The following is a 20,670-nucleotide window of genomic DNA, read 5'->3' on the forward strand; positions in this document are numbered from 1 at the left end:
GTTATGTTACAAACAAAAGAAAATTTATATAAAAATATATTATAACATAAGTATACTAATAATACTTAATATTATGATATAATATTATTTATATTGATATAACATTAACTAAATTATATATTAAATAAGCATTATAATTTATTATAAGTATTAATAAAATTATATATAAATATTAATCTTAATACATACCTAAATATATATAAATTTGCTCGATTACGATTATATGTTTTAATATATATACGAATGATATAGGTTCATGAATCCGAGGCCAACCCTACACTTGTTTAATGTCGTCATATGTATTTTTACTACAAAATACATTAGGTGAGTTTCATTTGCTCCCTTTTACTCTTTACATTTTTGGGGCTGAGAATACATGCAAATGTTTTATTAACTGTTTTACAATAATTAGATGCGTGAGTTTCATTTGATTCCCTTTTTACTCTTTACATTTTTGGGCTGAGAATACATGCAAATGCTCTATTAACTGTTTTACAATATTTATATGCGTGAGTTCATTTGATTCCCTTTTACTCTTTACATTTTTTTTGGGACTGAAAATACATGTGCTACTTTTACAACTGCTTTATTAAATGATTTTGAAATATATTTTGAACTGCGAATACATGAAATGCTTTTATAAATGTTTGACGAGATAGACACAAACAAAACATTCCTCGAATGAATTATATTGCAGACAGAAGTTCTGCGGATTATTATTGAATTATGTGAACATGATAATTGCCACCATTGAATTATGTGGACATGATAATTGCCACCATTGAATTATGTGGACATGATAATTGCCACCTGTTGATATGAATGTTATGTATCGAGAGAATGATTTTATACACATGTTATGTGTATGTTATTTTGTGCACAAGATATGTGTACGGTTACTATGATTTATGAAAATGGTTTTGTACACGAGAAAGATGTACTGTATTTAAAAGATATAGCATGTACATTACAAGTGGGTATAGGATTCGGGCCCATTTGTACCATGCGACATTTAAATCTTGTGGTCTATTAAAATGATGAATTTTATTGTTTTATGATAAACCTATGAACTCACCAACCTTTTGGTTGACACTTTAAAGCATGTTTATTCTCAGGTATGAAAGAAATCTTCTGCTGTGCATTTGCTCATTTTTAAGGACATTACTTGGAGTCAATCATCGCTCTGGGATCAAATGTTGATGACTTCGTTCAGATGGATTAGGACGGGGCATCACACATTATATGTTAAGGTCGGTTACCAAGCCAAGTTATGAAAGCAATGAAAAGTGAATGTTATGTATTGAGAGAATGATTTTATACACATGTTATGTGTATGTTATTTTTGTGCACGAGATATGTGTACGGTTACTAAGATTTATGAAAAATGTTTTTATGAAAAATGGTTTCGTACACGAGAAAGGTGTACTTTATTTAAAAGATATCGCATGTACATTACAGGTGGGTATAGGATTCGGGCTCATTTGTACCATGCAGGATTTAAATCTTGTGGTCTATCAAAATGATGAATTTTATTGTTTTATGATAAACTTATGAACTCACCAACCTTTTGGTTGACACTTTAAAGCATGTTTATTCTCAGGTATGAAAGAAATCTTCCGCTGTGCATTTGCTCATATTACATGGAGTCGTTCATGGCATATAGAGGTCAGAACCTCGAATGGGACCAACTGTTGAAGACTTCGTCCAGATAGATTAGGACGGGTCACTACACTTTCCACGTATCAAACCTGAAGAAGTGTCTTGCCAAACCAGAACTTGTCATACCTCTCGATGAGCTTACGATTGATGATAAACTCCACTTCGTGGAAGAACCTATTGAGGTCATGGACTGCGAGGTCAAGACCTTGAAGCAAAGCAAGATTCCAATCGTTCGAGTCTGTTGGAATTCTAAACGAGGACGAAATATCCTCACCTCTTCCCGACCCTGCCGTCTACCTCAGCTTAAAATTTCAAGACGAAATTTTCTTTAACAGGTGGGTAATGTAACGACCCGACTTTTTCAACTTATATTTATGCTTTATATTTTTTTTCACGAATCTATGTATTTGTGCGTACTGAGCTAGATAATATTCTGGAATCATTATTCATGTTAATTACTTTCGTTAATATCTTAAAACGTGTTATTAATTGCTTTATCACTTAACTTGATCCTCGAATGCTTTTATGACCGTTAGTGTCACTAGTCGTTTAGAACGAGATACGTACTTGGTACACGCTAAACTTTTGTCATAATTGGAGTGTTATGACTACTTAATCGTAATTGTTATTTCTTAATGACAATTACTTAGCTTGATGATTGCTTAATTACGCTTAGTGTCTTATTAATGCACACTAGTTAATCACATGGGCTTAACACCTTATTGGACTAGGAATTCCATGGCCCAACCTACTCAAGTTAATGGACTAGTAAATGAGCCCATCTTACTGGACTTATGAGTCCATTAAGATATAAGACAAGACCCATTAAGTGTTAAGAAAAATTTACTAGCATTCTTGTGTACTAATTCTTACATCTTTTAACTCCATGCACCTTTCTAGCAAACATGCAAACATCATCTTGTACCACTATCCATGCCAAGCCAAATGGTCCCCCCATCCCCACCCATGACCGTCGGCCTACTATACCACCACCACCACTTTCATTTTTTTTTTTCACTTCATTCCATTCTTCACAAAACACACACAAATTCTCTTTAGCTTCTCTCTAGTTTCTCACTCTAAATTACTTAAGAAAACTTGTAAGTTTTCTTGAATTTCTTTTCTTCTTTTCTTTCATAATTCGAATTCATCATCATCGTCATTCAAAGATTCAAGTTTTGTAACTTGAATCTTCATATATCTTGTAACTTCAAACTTTATTTGAAGAAGATGCAAGAACATGGAGGATTCAAGCTCTTTAGCTTTGAATCTTCATTTCTTTGTTAGATCTAAGCTCATAGCTTAAGATCTCTTTATTTTCGCTAAAGGATCAAAACTTATGTTTATGATCTTCATGTAACTTGTAGATCTAGCTTTTTGCTTTAAGGATCTTTAAGAACATTAGAGATCCAAGCTTTCTAGCTTGAGGTTTCTACAAAAAGTTTGTTAAAAGATCAATTTTATTAACTTATGATCTTCTTTAATTTGTTTTACTTCAATCTTGTAACTTATGTTTTCATTAAACAAAGATACAAGCTTTCTTGCTTGAAATCTCATACGTATTGTTAAGAGATCCAAGCTTTCTAGCTTAGGGTTTCATTATTTTGTTTGATCTAATTTATGTAACTTATGGTCATCCAACTTATTAAAACAAAAGCTCAAAAGCTTATATTCATTCTACTTTGTAAGAATCTAAGTTTTATAGCTTAAGGTTTTGTAAAAGTTGAAAGTCTAAGTTCTATAACTTAGGGTTTCACCTAGAACACAAGATCTAGAATTTTGAGTCTAAGGTCTTCCATATTTAGCTAAGATCTAATTTCTATAACTTAAGGTCTTGTTTGTTTGGTTTGAATCCAAGTTTTTAGCTTTAAATTCCAAGTAGAACTTGTACTTGTGTCGAAACTAAGAACTTGATGTAACTTTGGTTCATCATCCTTCTAAAACTCTTAAGTGAGTTGTATTTCTTTTCTTAGTCTAGACATTGTATGTTGATGGTTAAAACGTGGTCGAAATGATGCTAGAACATAAAGGAGTTGTACACTTGAGGCTTATACGCATCAAGGATGAGAACCGTGATAAGTATCAAACACCAAGAAACCCACCAGAGCACTTGTATCTGCCTTTCAGGGTCTGATCTGACTCCTGGAGCTTCTGAAAAATTGATTTCCAGAAATTTCGGGATGTGTAGATGACTTTTCGTTTAAGACTCGCCTAAATCCGATATAAGATTTAGGATTTATAGTCTTCCGAAGTTCACTACGTCCTTGTAACGACGTGCTGAAATTTCTGACCTACTCGCGCTTTGACCGTCGCCACGGTCAAACGACATCGAGTTAGGATCTGAATTTCCGATAGCGGTAAGAGGACTCACAAACGGAGCCTTGGCCACTGACCGCGCGTCATTTCAGTTTGTGTAGAGGTCATAGCGGCTGTTCGAATTCAGCTTTTCATTTCGACCTCTATTCTTATTGAAACCTTACTTTATCTTTTACGTATGATGATAATGATGATACTTAAGACTTAACTTACTTACTTTTAAACTTTTTGGGACGATTTACTGACTTAGTAACCATTGACTTAGGTTGAGGACCTTTTGGACCGACTTACTACTTGCTTACATTTTCGTATCGACTTTACCGCACATTCACTGTGAGTTATAGCTCCATTTTTACTTTAACTGTTTTTGGGACTGAGAATACATGCGCTTTTTATGTTTTACATACTAGGCACGAGTACTTAAACTTTATATATGTGTGGGTGACATAACGGCACAAATTTTTCCCTTAGCTCGGTAACGTTTATTCATTGGTTTATAAACCGGTGAACGCGAATCTTAGATATGGATCCATAGGGTTTGACATCCCCACTCGGGCTAGTCGCGCTAGCATTTAACGGGTGTTTAATACTTCGTCTGTTTTAACGCACTCGCCAAATGTACTTTTAGGGGGTGATACATTATATTTCTTTGTTAAGTTAGTTACCAAGCGCCAACGATTAAACATATACTTTTCATACTGTTTTGAATACAAAATTTCGTGATCTACATTACATTATTGTTTACAATAAAACTATAGCTCACCAACATTCGTGTTGACCTTTTAGCATGTTTTATTCTCGGGTAACTAAGACGTTTATTGCTTCCGCTGTAATAGGCTTGCTGTGTTAGACTTCCGCTGCATTGTTAGAGATGTCTCTTAAGCATGGGCTTTTTATTTTGCATTCACTACTTATGTTTAATTTGAACCATGGTTTGTAATGACCTAAGTGTCACGTACTATTGTTAATGCTTTCTATTCGTAGAAGCACGTTACTTTTGTAAAACATTTGTCGTTGGGAAAACGTTATATTTTTATGAATGCAAAACTTTGTTTTTAACATGTAGTGTTATACCGTGTAATGGACCTGTTGTTGGTGATCCGTACCATGATGATTTTAGACGGGGCATCACATGTATCCCCTGGGATACACCATTATTGTGGAAGTATGCTAAAATTTGATATAAATGAGTCATTTTAATTAGGGACACTAGTAGTTATACCACTAAATTTAATGATAGGACTTATATATAGAATTTTAAGATTTTACTACAAGCCATTTATATTTTTCACGTATGTGACCCTTGAGTTTCTATTCTACATTTGTCCACTATAGTTTTCAATTTATGTTGTAATAAATTAAGCTTATAAATTTAACCAGAACACGTCTATCCCGAAATAAAACCCAACTTATGACTTTTCATTTGCATCAAACATGTTTTATGATTGTGATACATATTTGAAAGTTATGGGACTTGGGTCATCACTATCATTTATAAATCTTTATTAGACCTCTATCTTACCTACTACCAATGACGTGTTCCCATGAAATAAAGCTTTCGAATAAGGTTCAGGCCAATTTTTTTTTTTTTTTATAGAAGATAAGGCTCCAAAATGTAGCTAGTGAGAATTGAAACTTGATTTTATTTAGAGATTTCTAACATCTGACCACTAGGATACTCAGATTTATTCATTTATATTACAAATAGCTAATTGGTCTAACATCTTCGGTCATCAAACCGAGTTGAGAATTTTCAACTGAAATTGTTAGTCCATAGTCAATATGCGCGTGAGGGTGGAGATCCGACTCCTTTTATACCCGGGTCTCACCTCCCCTACCTCACATACGTGGTGTTAGGTTTTATTGCTTGAACGTAATTTAGCCTGACCAAATCATCAATCAATAGAATATTATTGCTTGCAACTTAAATTTTTTTGAGTCAACTACAAGCATTACACCTGCCATATCGATCAACCTCCAAGTATCCCTAAGATTAAATAAAACAACATATTGGAATGATCATTTTGCATTTGACCTTTTTGTGAGAAGTACCAGGTTAGGATATAACTGAGCCTGATTCATCATCACTCGTATAATTAAATATTAAACCGTTGAGGCTTAATTTCCTCGTAACTTACTCTCATTGACTGGACTACAAGTCAATGTACACATGTCGTATCCATCCGGTTATAAAACAAACTCTTCATTAGTCTGATTACAGATTAATTAAGATAGTAAGATTTAGTAGAGCCATGAATCGGATACTACTTCAGGCAGCATGGAATGGGGATGTCGATTATCTTCTCAAAGAAATTGACACAAATCCATCTATACTTCACGTTACCTCGTTAGAAGGCGGGGAGAATCCGTTACACATTTCTTGTTTGGCTGGACATCTAAACTTTGCAGCTACACTCCTCAAACTGAGGCCAAAATATTCAAGGGAACTAAATCAAGACGGTTTTTGTTCTTTGCACATTGCGGCTGCTAGTGGGCATATCGAAATTGTGAAGGAACTTCTGAAAGTTGACCTTGGTTTGTGTTTGGTCAAAGGAAAAGACAGAAGAATTCCTCTTCATGTGGCAGTGGTCAACGGTGGTAACGTTGAAGTTATTAAAGAGTTGCTTTCGGCAAGTTCAAGTTCTGTCGAATGCGTCACTGCGCAAGGTGAGACATCTGTTCATTTAGCAGTGCACAATAACCAATTCGAAGCTTTTCAAGTTTTGGTTGAACATATGAAGCAGGCAAACAAAGAAGATCTTCTTAATGTTCAGGATCTTCATGGAAATACGGCCTTGCACCTAGCCGTATCCAAAAAACAGTACGAGGTAAGTGTATTTTTAATGTTGAGTTTTGATGAAACCACCACAATTGTGCATTAATTAATTGTACTGTATAAGTTCTTGATGTTGGGTCTATCAAATTCATTGGTGAAAAAATCACCAAAACTTTTAAAAGTTACACAAAATCTTGGACATTAAGTAAAAAAAATTCCCTAAATGGTCAAATTGGGCGGGCTATTTTTCCTAATATTACTTCAAATTGGAAGTTTCAAACACATCTGAATACCTTATGGTGTCTGATTTATTTTTATTTATGCTTTTTGTTTACCACAGGTGGTTGACTTTTTACTAAATGGACCAGTTAATAAGGAAAACTTAGAGTTCAATTCCTTAAACAAGAGTAGTTTAACTCCTCTCGATATGCTACTAATGTTTCGTAGTGAATCCGGTGATCGGGAAATCGAGGAAATTCTCATCCAAGCCGGGGCACTAAAATCTGAAAACCTACAAACTTCAGCATACACACAAGAACAACAACAACATCAAACACATACATCACGTACGGAATCTCGATCTCCATCTAGAAAAGTGTTGGAATATTTCAAGTTCAATAACCTCAGAGACTCTCCTCGCATTGTAAGAAACACGCTTCTAGTGATAGTCATACTTATAACAACTGCTACCTATCAAGCCACACTTAGCCCGCCAGGTGGCGTTTGGCAAGACGATTTTAATCCATCTACGATAAATAATAGTAACAGTAATAGTAATAATAGTAATACTACTTATGTAAAAGCGCATACTGCAGGAAGAGCGGTAATGGGAACTCACAACCCGATATCTTATAGTATATTTCTTTTTGGAAATTCCGTTGGGTTCTATACCTCGGTCTACATGATGTACGTACTCACTGCAGCTTTCCCTTTGCGGTTGGAATTTCATATTTGTCTGTTTGCGCTCTGTTCGAATTACGGTACTTGCATGAGTGCAATTGCGCCGAATAATGCTATTTCATATGCTTTTACGGGCACTTCAATCGCTGTGCCGATTATGATACCGCTTGTAACCATGTTGTGGAGAGATTATCTTCGACGACCTAGAAGGGTGTCACCTTAGTCATGTATAGATTGGTACTTTTTACGAAAAATAAAATATCACTGTAAAAAAGATGAGTGTGTGTAATAGTTAGTTATTAAGATATTAGCATAGACTTGTACAATTGAGGACTTGATTGATGTACAAGAACTACATGGTTCAATTCTCAACATCTTTTTCTTTTCTTGCGAGTATAATTTTGATTCAAATATTTTTATATTATGTAGTTCTGCGTAACGTTTTTGATAATTTACTTTGCTTTATAGCAGTGGTAATATTGTCCAAATACGAACAGACCAGATGATCAATGATTATGTTTTTCAGTCTCTAAATATGCTATAATCATTACACAAAAATATGAAATAATCCATAATAATATCTTAGAACCAAATTTTTGTGCTAATATTTAGTGGTCAAAATTGGTATGGTTTAGTCAATGCATGTTCATTATGTCGGTTGCTATGTTTACTCTATCTATAATTTTATTATAAAAAAAATAAATATATATATATATATATATATATATATATATATATATATATATATATATATATATATATATATATATATATAATGTGTGAGTTTATTTATGGTAGCTTGTATGTCTGTTAACTGTGTCGGTCTAACAGTATGATGGATTTTATTGTGTTTCACTTTTTTGAATGAGGAACGTGCTAGACATATGGTGTCATATGATATGTTGAAGGATAGCACAAGTGTATTAACCCTGGGAGATGAATAATGTCTTGTTGAGATTAATTGTGAAAAAGTAGTAGTAGGAGATCCCTTTACATAATAAGCCAATAAGGTGATCGTTGACTTTCACCAACCATATATCACAATTATATGTGACCGGGAGAAGTAACAATGGCTTTCAGCATTACTATCGACAAGACAATAGTACATTCAGCATATAGGTACTTCAAAGCAATGAGATTAATAAATACAATTGAGTGCGAGTGATGATCTTCGAAGTATATCCTAAAGTCCATGTAGAGAGTATATTAAACTTAACACTTCGATTCCATAGACATTGGCTTAATATGAATCATTAACAATATACAAAAAAAAAACCCAGAATTACAGGTTTGTTTATATGCCAACTTAATCCATTGCTTAAAGATCTTAGAATTAAAAGCTTGTGAAGCAAGTGCATCCATATTACTTAGTTAAATAAACAATTTCTTAAACCTTCTCTAAATGGAGTTAAATGACATTAAAATATCACCTAGTTGACAACAAGCTTTTTTTCCAAAACACACTGGCTGAAAGTCAAACTCCCGTGTTCGTGTTCGTATCCTCCATATAATCAACTATCCTTAATTGGTTTTTCATCCATTATAATGGTTGTGCAACATATCATTAGTGTTCATAGATTTAGAACGGAACTTGCATTCATAATCACCGGATCAGGTTTCTCTTACAGCATAATATCAGAAACTGAACTCGTTCATACACACAACTTAAACCATCAAACTAACATGTCCTACACCTAACGAGAATCAACACCACATTTTGATTGTCCATCACAAAAACGAGAGGCTTTTCAAGATTACACGCTCCTTCCTGAGAAGCTGTAGGCATCATAATTAATGACCTTTAATTATCTCAGTCTACAGCAGCCTCTTCAATAAATCATCTGTACCACAGATAAAAGTCACTAGTAACATGCTCCATTTTCATCAATCCTACACCATGAATTCGTGGGCCCCAAGAAAAAGGCATTATATGAGAAATTAGTGTGAACCTCAATAGTAGGATCGTGAGCTTCCACTACCCACGTAACCATTCCCACCTACGCTACGACCAGAATACAGTGATGATGAGTAAGAGCTTCCACCAACCTGCACATACGAAGTCATAATTTTTATATTTTAATGTATCTTCATCTATAGGTGGCAAGATGGGCGAATCAGGGGGGTAAGTAACAAGTTAAAATAGCACGGGCCGAACTAAGTTGGCCCGCAAACACATTTTACATTTTTTAATGAACTTTATAAATAACTTAAAGCTTAATAAAGAACCTTATTAAATCTTTAATGTGCAGATATAGGGTGTAATATTGAAAAAATGTTTAGGCATTAAATTTTGACTTTCAGAAAACGCTTCCTTATTTTTTTTTTAAACGAAACACAGCCCTCATCCAACATCAATATGTAAATATATTACAATTTCCATCTCTGCCTCTATTTACAAGATTCACATAAAATAATCCACAGAATAAAAATGGAACAGTGAACTAAATAAAATAAAAACATGAAGGTTGCAAAAATCGCGACTCGTGAGTACTCGGACGGGCTCTTAGGGAGTACTCGGATGTTGACCAAGTTTGACTTTACCAATTTTTGACCGAGTTTTGACCGATTTCTCGAATAATCCCAACTTTCGGCCGAATTTTGACTGACTTTTCAAGTAATCCCGAGTTTTGACCAAGTTTGACTTTACCAATTTTGACCGATATCTCGAATAATCCCAACTTTCGGCCGCAATTTTGACCGACTTTTCAAGTAATCCCGAGTTTTGACCGAGTTTGAAGGATTTTGACCAAGTTTCACCGAGTTTGACCGAGTTCTCGCCGAGTACTCCCCGAGTTGCAAAAACTGAGTACTCGTCAAGTAATTCCGAGCACTGTAAAACATACAGACATTCTATATGTAAAAAACGTACATCACTTCCACGAGAAATGTAATCTCCACCATAGCTTGATGAGTGCATACCACCAGAATCATTACCAATGTAAGAGCCTGCTGAACAATACAAGAAACATGACCAAACCTATAAGCACCCTAAGAATATATATGACAACTCGGTGCACTATGGAAATGCAATCTTATGACATACCTCCACCACCATAAGACATGCCTTGTCGACTGCTACTATAAAGACCACGAGAATCGTGAGCAGCAATTGGACTCCTATTACTACCGTATCCTATGTTTGATCTTCCAAGTCTGCACACGGTTCATACAAAATCTTAATTTAAAGCACATATATAACTAATAAATTAATATTAAGCTATACAAAAGTGTACCTATCTCCATATTCATCTCCGTACTGTGAAGATCCACCTCCCATATCATAATCTATGCGGGCACGCGACTGACGCGGTTCATCCTCAGCATAGCGGGGTCGAACATCATCCTTACAAAATTCAATATAAATGTTAATTGATTGATAACCCAAACAAAAATAATATATATATTCACACTAACCAGTGCAGCATATGGACGTTTTGATCCGGGAACAGACTCATAATCACGTGCGCGTCCTTCACGATAACTTGGCGGTCTCTCAAATCTAGTAGGATAATCGTCACCTTCTATGTAGGCTCTCCTTGATGAAGAGTGAGAGGATCCTGTAGGAAGATCAACATAGGTGGGTCCACGAGTAGGGTAAGAGCTTCTCTCTGAGGTAGACCTAGGTGGGCCATACTCATCGTCGACTCTGCTCTTCGGTGGGCCATACTCATCATCGACTCTGCTCCTTGGTGGGCCATACTCAACATCGACTCTGCTCCTTGGTGGGCCATAATCAGCATCAACTCTGCTTCTTGGTGGGCCATACTCAACATCGACTCTGCTCCTTGGTGGGCCATATTCAACATCGACTCTGCTCCTTGGTGGAAGCTCTTCACGTTGACTGTAAGCCCGCTTCATGCTGTTCTTGATTTGAGAAGGAACTGTATGCAGCATACAGAATATTTATATATTTAGTACTATTTAAATTTTAAAAAAGGGGCGAATAGTACATAATAGAAATAGAAATGATTTATTGTCTATTTATCGATTCAAAAAATCAACTACCAAAATTATCAGTAATTATCTGTTATCTATATATACTTAATCATAGTGAGCTGTTACTGTTCACAGTGGCAGCCCACCATAAATAACCCCAACTTTATTTTGTTCTTTTCTACGCAACTTTTTTTTTCCCTTCCTTTTCCCTTCCTTTATTTTCTTTACGTTCAAATAACCGACCAAAACCACCCCTTTCAATTCACTGACCAAAACCACCCCGGAGCGAAGCGCGAGTTTTTTTCCTCATGGAAACCAATTCTCAAATTTTCCATAGTTCTGGTAAAATATAACCTCGAAATTGGTGAATAAATGACTGTCAGACAAATTTAACTAGATAAAATGAAGAAATTGAGCATTGATTTCCATTATTAATAATTTAGGTTGTTAATTTCAAGAATGAACATCAGAAAATAGTCAGTTTCTATTTTGTTCAATTTCCCCTTTAGATAATCCCAAAAAATACAATTCTATTATACATGTTTAGTGAAACATACCAGGTGGCCTCCTTTCATATGACCTTGGTACAGGACTAACTGGCCTTCTTGGCGGCAGAGCCACAGGCCTTCTCGGCGGCGGAGCCACTGGCCTTCTTGGCGGCCGAGTCACAGGCCTTCTTGGCGGCAGAGCCACAGGCCTTCTCGGTGGCAGAGCGGTAGCAGGTCGTCTGTCTCTTAAGGCAACAGGCCTCCTAACCCTACGATCATCAACAGGCGGCAGTCGTCCATCAACTCTTCTTGAACCACGTGGGGGTAAATGACGTGGCACTGAACGGGCCCACGAACTTCTAACTCCGCCAGTTGCAGGACGACCCGGTCGAAAATCACCACGTGGAACATGTTTTCCTTTGCCTTTTTGAGTTGGTCGCGACAATCTGGCCCTAACTTTAGCCTGATATTGAACAGTTATGGGTGAGAAAATAGATGATGATGATGATGATGATGATGATGATGATGATGATGATGATGATGATGATGATGATGATGATGATGATGATGATGATGATGATGATGATGATGATGATGATGATGATGATGATGATGATGATGATGATGATGATGATGATGATGATGATGATGATGATGATGATGATGATGATGATGATGATGATGATGATGATGATGATGATGATGATGATGATGATGATGATGATGATGATGATGATGATGATGATGATGATGATGATGATGATGATGATGATGATGATGATGATGATGATGATGATGATGATGATGATGATGATGATGATGATGATGATGATGATGATGATGATGATGATGATGATGATGATTTGACAGAGATACTAATAGCTAACCTTGTTTTTTCCTTCTCCTAGTTCCTCATTATTAATGTTAATAGCACATGTTACAGCTTCATCATGTGTTCCAAATGTGATAAACCCGTAATCTTTTCTTCTAGCAAAAGGCATGTTACGAGCAAGCTCGATTTTCTCCACATTCCCATATTTGCTGAGAAGCTTCCGAACTCGAGCCTCATCCCAAGAAGCAGGCAAACCATCTACAAAAATAGTCTTAACCTGACAATGCATAAACAAAAAACAAGTTACACATCAAAAAGGTAAATAGAAACAAACACCATTATTTCAAGATCTGCTCTGAAGGATCATTAACACACTTGAAGGCATAAGCATAACAAATAGAACATAAGCGAACATAACAAATAGAACATAAGCATATAAATGATAGATAACAAGTGAACTTAAAAGAATAATTTGAGTAAGTATGTATCATAGGCTTCCTCCACTGCATTACTGGAACAGAATGGCTTCATTCCATTACCGGACCAAAATGGGATGCATTGGGTTTAAACTTATTGGGAGTGTCATATAATAATCTAAATAAGAAAGATGAAAGAAAAAAAAAAAAAAAAAAAGCTGTCCCAACTCCCACGTACCAACAAACTAGCAAAAAAGAACAAGATATTCAATAAGGGTTTCTCATTTGAAGGCCACTTGAATCCCAGCATTTACCTGAGACATGATGTCATCACCAGGGTCAACGAAAGAATCTGCAAAAGAAACCTTGGCAGGTCTATCAACACCAAAAGTTACATCTCGTTTTTGCAGACGTTTAAAAGCTTCCATAGCATCTGCGCGTGAAGAGAACTCCAAAAAGGCATAGCCTTTATTAGTTCCATCAGTTTTATTTTCTTCAACCAAAGTCAAATCTTCGACAGTATCAATTCCATAGTTTTTCAATTTCTCTATTAGCTGGAAGCACAGGTAATATCAGTGAGACACATATCTATTAACTTTAACTAATTTTACACAAGAGACGAAGCTTTTTAGCCTTTAAGCAATCACAAATTTCCTTAATTTACTTTACTTACAGCTTCCTTTGTCCATGTCTTGCATATATTACCCAAAAATAAAGTATCACTGTCTTGACTTGGCGTAACACCACATTGTTTCCCATGAACCTGGAATTTGGTGGTAAAAAGACATGGTTTAACTATAACATACAAAAAGTTCTTCCTATAGAACTATTACTAAATAGGAAAAATACCACAGGGTTTTTCAGCTCTACACAAGCTCGTTTTGCCTGTTCTACAGTTGCAAAACAAATAAATGCAAATCCTTTATTCTTCTTCGTTAGAGAATTCATCATAAGCCTGACTTCAGATACCTCACCAACTGCACTAAACACCTTCCTAAGATCCTCCTCGGTAGCATCTTTTTCTAACCCACCAACAAAGATTTCAAACTCCTTCCGTTTACGTCTCTCTTTAAAAACATCATGATGCTCCTGTTCATCTGCATCTACCATTTCAGCATGCTCTTCAGCAGCATGTTCATCTTCATGTTCTAATTCGTTATCATGTTCTTGTTCGTTATCATGTTCTTGTTCGTTATCATATTCATTATCATGTTCATTATCATGTTCATGTTCACGTTCATGTTCATGTTCATGTTCATCACCATCTTCTTCCTCACAAGCTTCCTCTTCCTCAACTTCCTCCACATCATAATCATCATGAACCTCCTCTTGAACATCTTCTACCGATTCCTTCTCATCAACATCATCTCCAACATACTCCTCGGGTTCAGATTCTTCAGGATCATTATCGTCAAAGTCCAATCGTTCACCGTTTTCACATTCCTCAACGGATATTTTCACATCACTGTCTTCTCCTGTCAGGCATAAAGGATAATGAGTACACTTACATGTGACTTACCGAATCCTCGGTTATCCAGAATACCACAATTATGGAGCTGGTCCATGAACAAGCAGGTGCCTTTTAATTTTTACCGACTTAAACAGATATGGTATTAGCTGAAAGCAATGCAATAAGCCCCACATGAGCACATTAAATTTCCCTCGGGGCCGTCCTTATAGGAGCAACAGATCCAATACTAAAATAGATGCCCCGCTTGATAGCCAGTAAATGAAGATTGCCATGCAAACCATTAATCGTTCAAGAAACAAAAGAAAAAAAAACGACTCTAGTCTGCATTCCAACTTTGAAATTTTGAAGTATTACTCCATACTACAGATAGATTGTGGACCCATTAAGTCTTATAGTAACTAATAATCAAATGTGACAAACACATGAGTTTTCCTTTCACTGTTTCACATCAGTTTCTATTTATTGTTACCTGATGAGATTGATTATGTCTAGTCTGTCTTCTTGTCAGATGTTCTTAAAGTCTAAAAAACTTAAAGATTAGAACCTATCAGCCGCCATCATTTTATAAAAAGCCATTTTCTTTTTCTATAATAAGAACTTGACAGAAGCAATACCAAAGCAACATATTTGAATTATCTAATTTAAAGTGCACTCTGTACACATATACAGAGTATGTGATATGATTTGCACCTGATCATCATTCTATCACTTACTTCCATTCCATATTTCCATTAAAGAAATACAAAAACAAACTGCATATCAAAGTTTTTATGTTAGGCTTTATATATTATAAAAAAAGTTCACATTACTATTTATATCTATCCCAAAATAAACGTCCCTAACACTAAAAAGTAACAAAAATTCTAATTCTACCCTTTATATATATGAAATTCAGTAAACATTTGATCATAATTTATTCACTCACTTACTTAAGAAAGCTAATTAATTCGGATAACATATTAAATGGCCAAAATAAACATTTTAACAACATATAACATATTTAAACATTTTTTGTTGAGAGACAACTTTTTATTTTGTGACGAGGGAGTACTATTTACTCTCAGATTAAAATCCATCCATCGGTTTTTAATGGAGACAGGCGGGGGCAGCCGCCTCCAGTGGATTTGCAATTTTCAGTGTAAAATTTTTGGATTTTTGGACTTTGACCCAGTGGATTTTTTTTATTTTTTTTGCCCCAAAACCTACATATTTTGCTCCAAAACCTTTAAATTTTGCCCAAAAATCTCCAAATTTTATCCCAAAACCTTCAAATTTTGTCCACAAATGTTAAAATTTTGCCCCAAAACCTCCATAATTTGCTTCAAAACCTCCATTTTTTTCCCAAAATCTCCATATTTTGCCCAAAAAATTGCCACGGTTTTAAAAAAAAAAAATTTGCCCCCTGTGACTTGAAATCCTGGTACCGCCACCATATCCAGTACCAATTTAGTGTAGACCATAATCGTATCATTAATTAATCAAAATAAGCCATCCATCAAACCAAATTCAAATTCAAAATTCTAACTTTAACCAATACCAGATCCCAAAACCATACAGAATCAAAAAAACTTCAATAAATATCACGTATTAAAACTTACTCTTTGATCGATCAATTCCATTATCAGCCACTACTTTCTCCTCAACTTTTTCTTCAACCTTCTCAGCTTCCTCTTTTTTATCCTCAATTGGTTCAACCTGTTCTTCCACCGGATTCACAGATTCTGTCGGCGTCGTTACCGGATCAGGCTTCACCACCGCCGCCTTCGCCGCCGTTCCTCTGGTTCTGCCGCCTCTTCTCCCCGGTCCAACTGACTTCCTTGCTGTTTTGGGAGGCATCGCAGTGTGTATAATTGCTCCGATGATTAGAAAGTTCTGATCTTGATTGATTAATAATTTTTGATGACTCTTTTTTGTATGTGTGTGTTTTGCGTTTATGAATTCCTAGATGTTATGTTATGAATAATAATAGCCCTAGGTTTACGTTGAACCGGGATTATATGAATGTCGGTTCGGGTTTGGATTTTGATATATTTGACCCGTTTTATTTTTATTAAATATTAAATATAAATATCCCTTCCCTTCCCTTCCCTCTTCTTGTTAAATTAAAAACTTAAATAAGTACCATTATATTATACTATTAGATTAGATTTATGAGCCCGTGCATTACACAACAGCTTTATAAAATAGCATTCAAAAATATTAGTATTAGCACTGATTTGGTGTATGATACAATTAAAACTATGTAATTCCAATTCCAAACAAACATAAACATATCAAAATCTGAATGGCATAGTTGTAGGTAAACAAAATTTAGTGTTAAAACTTAAAGAAACCCAATACAAAAATAAAGTATAAAAGCCGATTAGCATAAGGTGGTATATTGGTATTGATCAAAATGTGAGATGTCATGCATCTTGATTCTTCAGCGAAGCTAAACCTTTTAAAGTTTATGATTTTCCAGTGTCACTGCCATCGGTGGTGGTTACTCGCTTTTACGTTTCAAGCTATAGTTAAGTGGATCCATTGATAATTGAGGATCTCCCAATGTCTAGTGAACTGGTGTTGTTGACCTACAAAAAAATAAAACTATATATTAAAATGGATAAATAATAATGAATATCACCGCCTAAATATGTCTCTCAAATTAGTCAGGGTATTGTTAATGATATGAATTACCTTGTCTTTGGTTGTGGAATACAATGGATATGGATATGATATTTTAGATTCTTTATTGTCCTAACTTGGACTTAATAGCAGCGACAATCTCAACATCTTTTGATCTTCTGATAGTCTCAAATGAGTAGGTAGAGATCTTTTTGAAATTGAGTGATACGAATGCATAACACAATGATACAGTAGTGACAACTACTGTACAGGAAAACACAAGTGGGCCGAATGATACAAGGCCCAAGAGAATAGTCCAACAGCTAGTTTGGGCACAAGATTACCAGCTCAAGCCCAGGAAAAAGAAGTGAGAGTCTAGTGTCATTTAGCTGTTGTGTACTTGTATAAAATAGAAATATCTGTAACGACCTTGTAACTAATTGACAATTCAATCAAGATTATGTTTCTTTTCCCTCTCTATTCTGTTGGAGGCTAGCTACCTCGAATCAAGCTGTATCATTTGTTGCTTTCATTGTTACACAAGCTTGTAACAATGGCGGAATCTTCATCTTCTCAATCCGATTTGTTAGAAAAATTAACCGATCGAATTATACAGGCATTACAACCTATTATCACAATCGCAACACAAAATCATCAATCACAGCAAACAAATCCTATTCATAACTGTGACGACCCGGAAATTTCCGAACAAATTTAAACTTAATCTTTATATGTTTCCGACACGATAAGCAAAGTCCGTTATGTTGCGTCTCAAAAATTTTGAACTGTTTCATATATTCAATTGACCTTCAACCATTCTCGACGATTCACGAACCAATATTTGTAAATAAATGTGCATACATATAAGAATAAATATAAATATATGTATAGAGTATATTAAATATAATTATTTAATAATTGTAATACTCGTTGGACGTTTCGATAATTATTTAGAGAAGTTTAATTCGAACTTATATGATTTTAAAATAAACGGTGATCCGAAAATGAGTTCTATAAGTTATAGACTTATTAAAAATGTATTTAGAAGCTGTTTATTAAATTTTAGAACTTTTTATATTTCACCCATAAATGAGAGGGACAGTTAATATAATTTTTATTTAATAAATTAATGATCAAATTTTATACCATAATGACCAAAATAAATAAATATAGTTAATTTAAAAATATGAGATTTTTCTAAACACTTTTATTCGCCACTGGTTCCGCACGATACACAGTCCGTGAAAACTGTCAGTATGATACCAACAATTTAAGATCACGGAATGTAAATTATATTACTGTTTGCTTTTGAGTCACAACTAACTCATTCTCTCTTTTATATATTTATATATATATATATATATATATATATATATATATATATATATATATATATATATATATATATATATATATATATATATATATATATATATATATATATATATATATATATATATATACACACTTATTATGCATACACATATGGTACCCAATTAACCAACCGAGAACACTACTCCACCCTACAACATCTTCGCCATCGGTCACCATCCTGCACCTGCATTTTGAGAAAGAACCAAACCAACAAAATTCATAAAATAAAGCTCGACACCTCTGTTCTTCATCTTTTTAACCATATTTTGATTTCGAATGAATTTTCAAAATGTAATAATACAGTCTTGTTAGGAATCGTCTATCTAAACTATCTGTAAGTTTTCAATCCTCAATTCTTTCTATTAATCTCTAATTTGAGAGTCAAAGTTTTGGGTTTTAAAAGTCAACTAAGTGTTCTTGAATCAAATTCGAGTTTGTTTTGATGTTTCCAGTTAATTTGATGATCCATAAAGGTTATAGGAATTATTTGCAACACAATTCATGTTGTAATCATAATCTATAACATTCTTAATTTCAAAACCAACTTTTGAGCTCATGTGTTCTTGACAGTGATATACACTAACTTGAATTCGAAACAAATTTCAAAAACTAAAAATGCAGAGTTGTTAGGAATCATTTACTTAAACTTCCTGTAAAATCTCAAGTTCCAATTCTTAATAACGAATTCGAATTTGCGAGTCAAAGTTTCAATTTTAAAAAAGTCAACTATTGTTCTACAATCAAATTTGAGTTCTAATTGATGTTTTTGTTGTAATTGATGATTCACAAAGTTTTTAGGAATGATTTGAAACATATTTCATGTTGTAAAGATTGTTCAAAACGAACTCAAAATTGAAAACATTAAAAAAAAATTTAAAATGTTACGAGCAAAGCAGTAAGCTCATTGCTGTTTTTTTCAATTTTTTAATTTCAAGAACACTTTTATTTTTTTTGTTTCATGTTTCTTTAAAAGTCCTAAATGAAATCCCGAATTCGTTAGCTTGATTTATGAAGTTCCATGGTTGAAATGAATTAAGGAAGAAGATGAAGAAGATGATGAGTATTGATAAATGAGTTAAATATAATTGGGTTGGGAATATAATCAGAAAAATAGACTTGGAATGATGGTTAACGGTGTTTGCGGGTGAGCGAGAGGTCTTGAGTTCGAGCCCCGTCTGAGGCTTTTCTTTTTAGAAAACCTTTTTGAAGGTAGTTTCTATTTTAAAAATTAATATTAATATTAGTATTGTTATTATTATTATTATGGTTATTTTTAGAACACTTATTATTACTAACACAAGTATTATTATAAAGACTATCATTTATTATTATGATTATAATTATGATTAGGATTATTATTATTATTATTATTATTATTATTATTATTATTATTATTATTATTATTATTATTATTATTATTATTATTATTATGAAAATAATACAAGTTATTATTATTTTTATTAATATTAGTATTAGTATCACTTTTGTAACTATTATTATTATTATTATTATTATTATTATTATTATTATTATTATTATTATTACACATAAGTATCATTGTTAACAATATCATTATTATTAGTAGTATTATCATTATTAATAAAGCTATTATTATTATTATTAGTAAATCATTATTTTCAGGACTATCATTTTAAACAAATAAATATTTTGTACATAAAATATACTTATTACATATACTATAATTATAACTATATATATCAAACCTATTAACATTATACTTACATATAACAAACTATTGATTTTAAATATAACACTAAACATATGTGTGTATATATAGATATTTTTAAATAACTAAATGAATAGATAATAATTATTTTAAAGTAATATATATATATATATATATATATATATATATATATATATATATATATATATAT

The 20,670-nt window shown here is 33.7% G+C and overlaps 2 protein-coding genes across 3 annotated transcripts; one reads left to right on the forward strand and one right to left on the reverse strand.

Moving 5' to 3' along the window:
- The first annotated feature begins 6,227 nt into the window (after positions 1-6,227).
- On the forward strand, positions 6,228-7,874 carry LOC139841726 (uncharacterized). Its single transcript, XM_071831931.1, has 2 exons — positions 6,228-6,803; positions 7,092-7,874. The coding sequence occupies exons 1-2, from the start codon at positions 6,228-6,230 to the stop codon at positions 7,872-7,874; spliced, it is 1,359 nt and encodes a 452-aa protein (XP_071688032.1).
- A 1,006-nt stretch (positions 7,875-8,880) lies between these two features.
- Positions 8,881-16,740, reverse strand: LOC139904585 (uncharacterized). 2 transcript variants are annotated; one of them, XM_071886523.1, is made up of 12 exons: positions 16,393-16,740; positions 14,173-14,798; positions 13,997-14,086; positions 13,638-13,877; positions 12,963-13,184; positions 12,145-12,538; positions 11,066-11,532; positions 10,885-10,994; positions 10,695-10,804; positions 10,521-10,600; positions 9,601-9,697; positions 8,881-9,492 (listed from the first exon to the last, which is right to left on the reverse strand). In XM_071886523.1, the coding sequence occupies exons 1-11, from the start codon at positions 16,628-16,630 to the stop codon at positions 9,602-9,604; spliced, it is 2,673 nt and encodes an 890-aa protein (XP_071742624.1). In that variant the 5' UTR covers positions 16,631-16,740; the 3' UTR covers positions 8,881-9,492; position 9,601. The 2 variants fall into 2 exon arrangements, with proteins under 2 accessions (XP_071742624.1, XP_071742625.1); XM_071886524.1 differs by having other exon boundaries at positions 8,883-9,697; positions 10,521-10,597.
- Positions 16,741-20,670: the final 3,930 nt, after the last annotated feature.

This window comes from Rutidosis leptorrhynchoides, chromosome 4, assembly GCF_046630445.1.
Source record: "Rutidosis leptorrhynchoides isolate AG116_Rl617_1_P2 chromosome 4, CSIRO_AGI_Rlap_v1, whole genome shotgun sequence".
NCBI classification, from domain to species: Eukaryota; Viridiplantae; Streptophyta; class Magnoliopsida; order Asterales; family Asteraceae; genus Rutidosis; species Rutidosis leptorrhynchoides.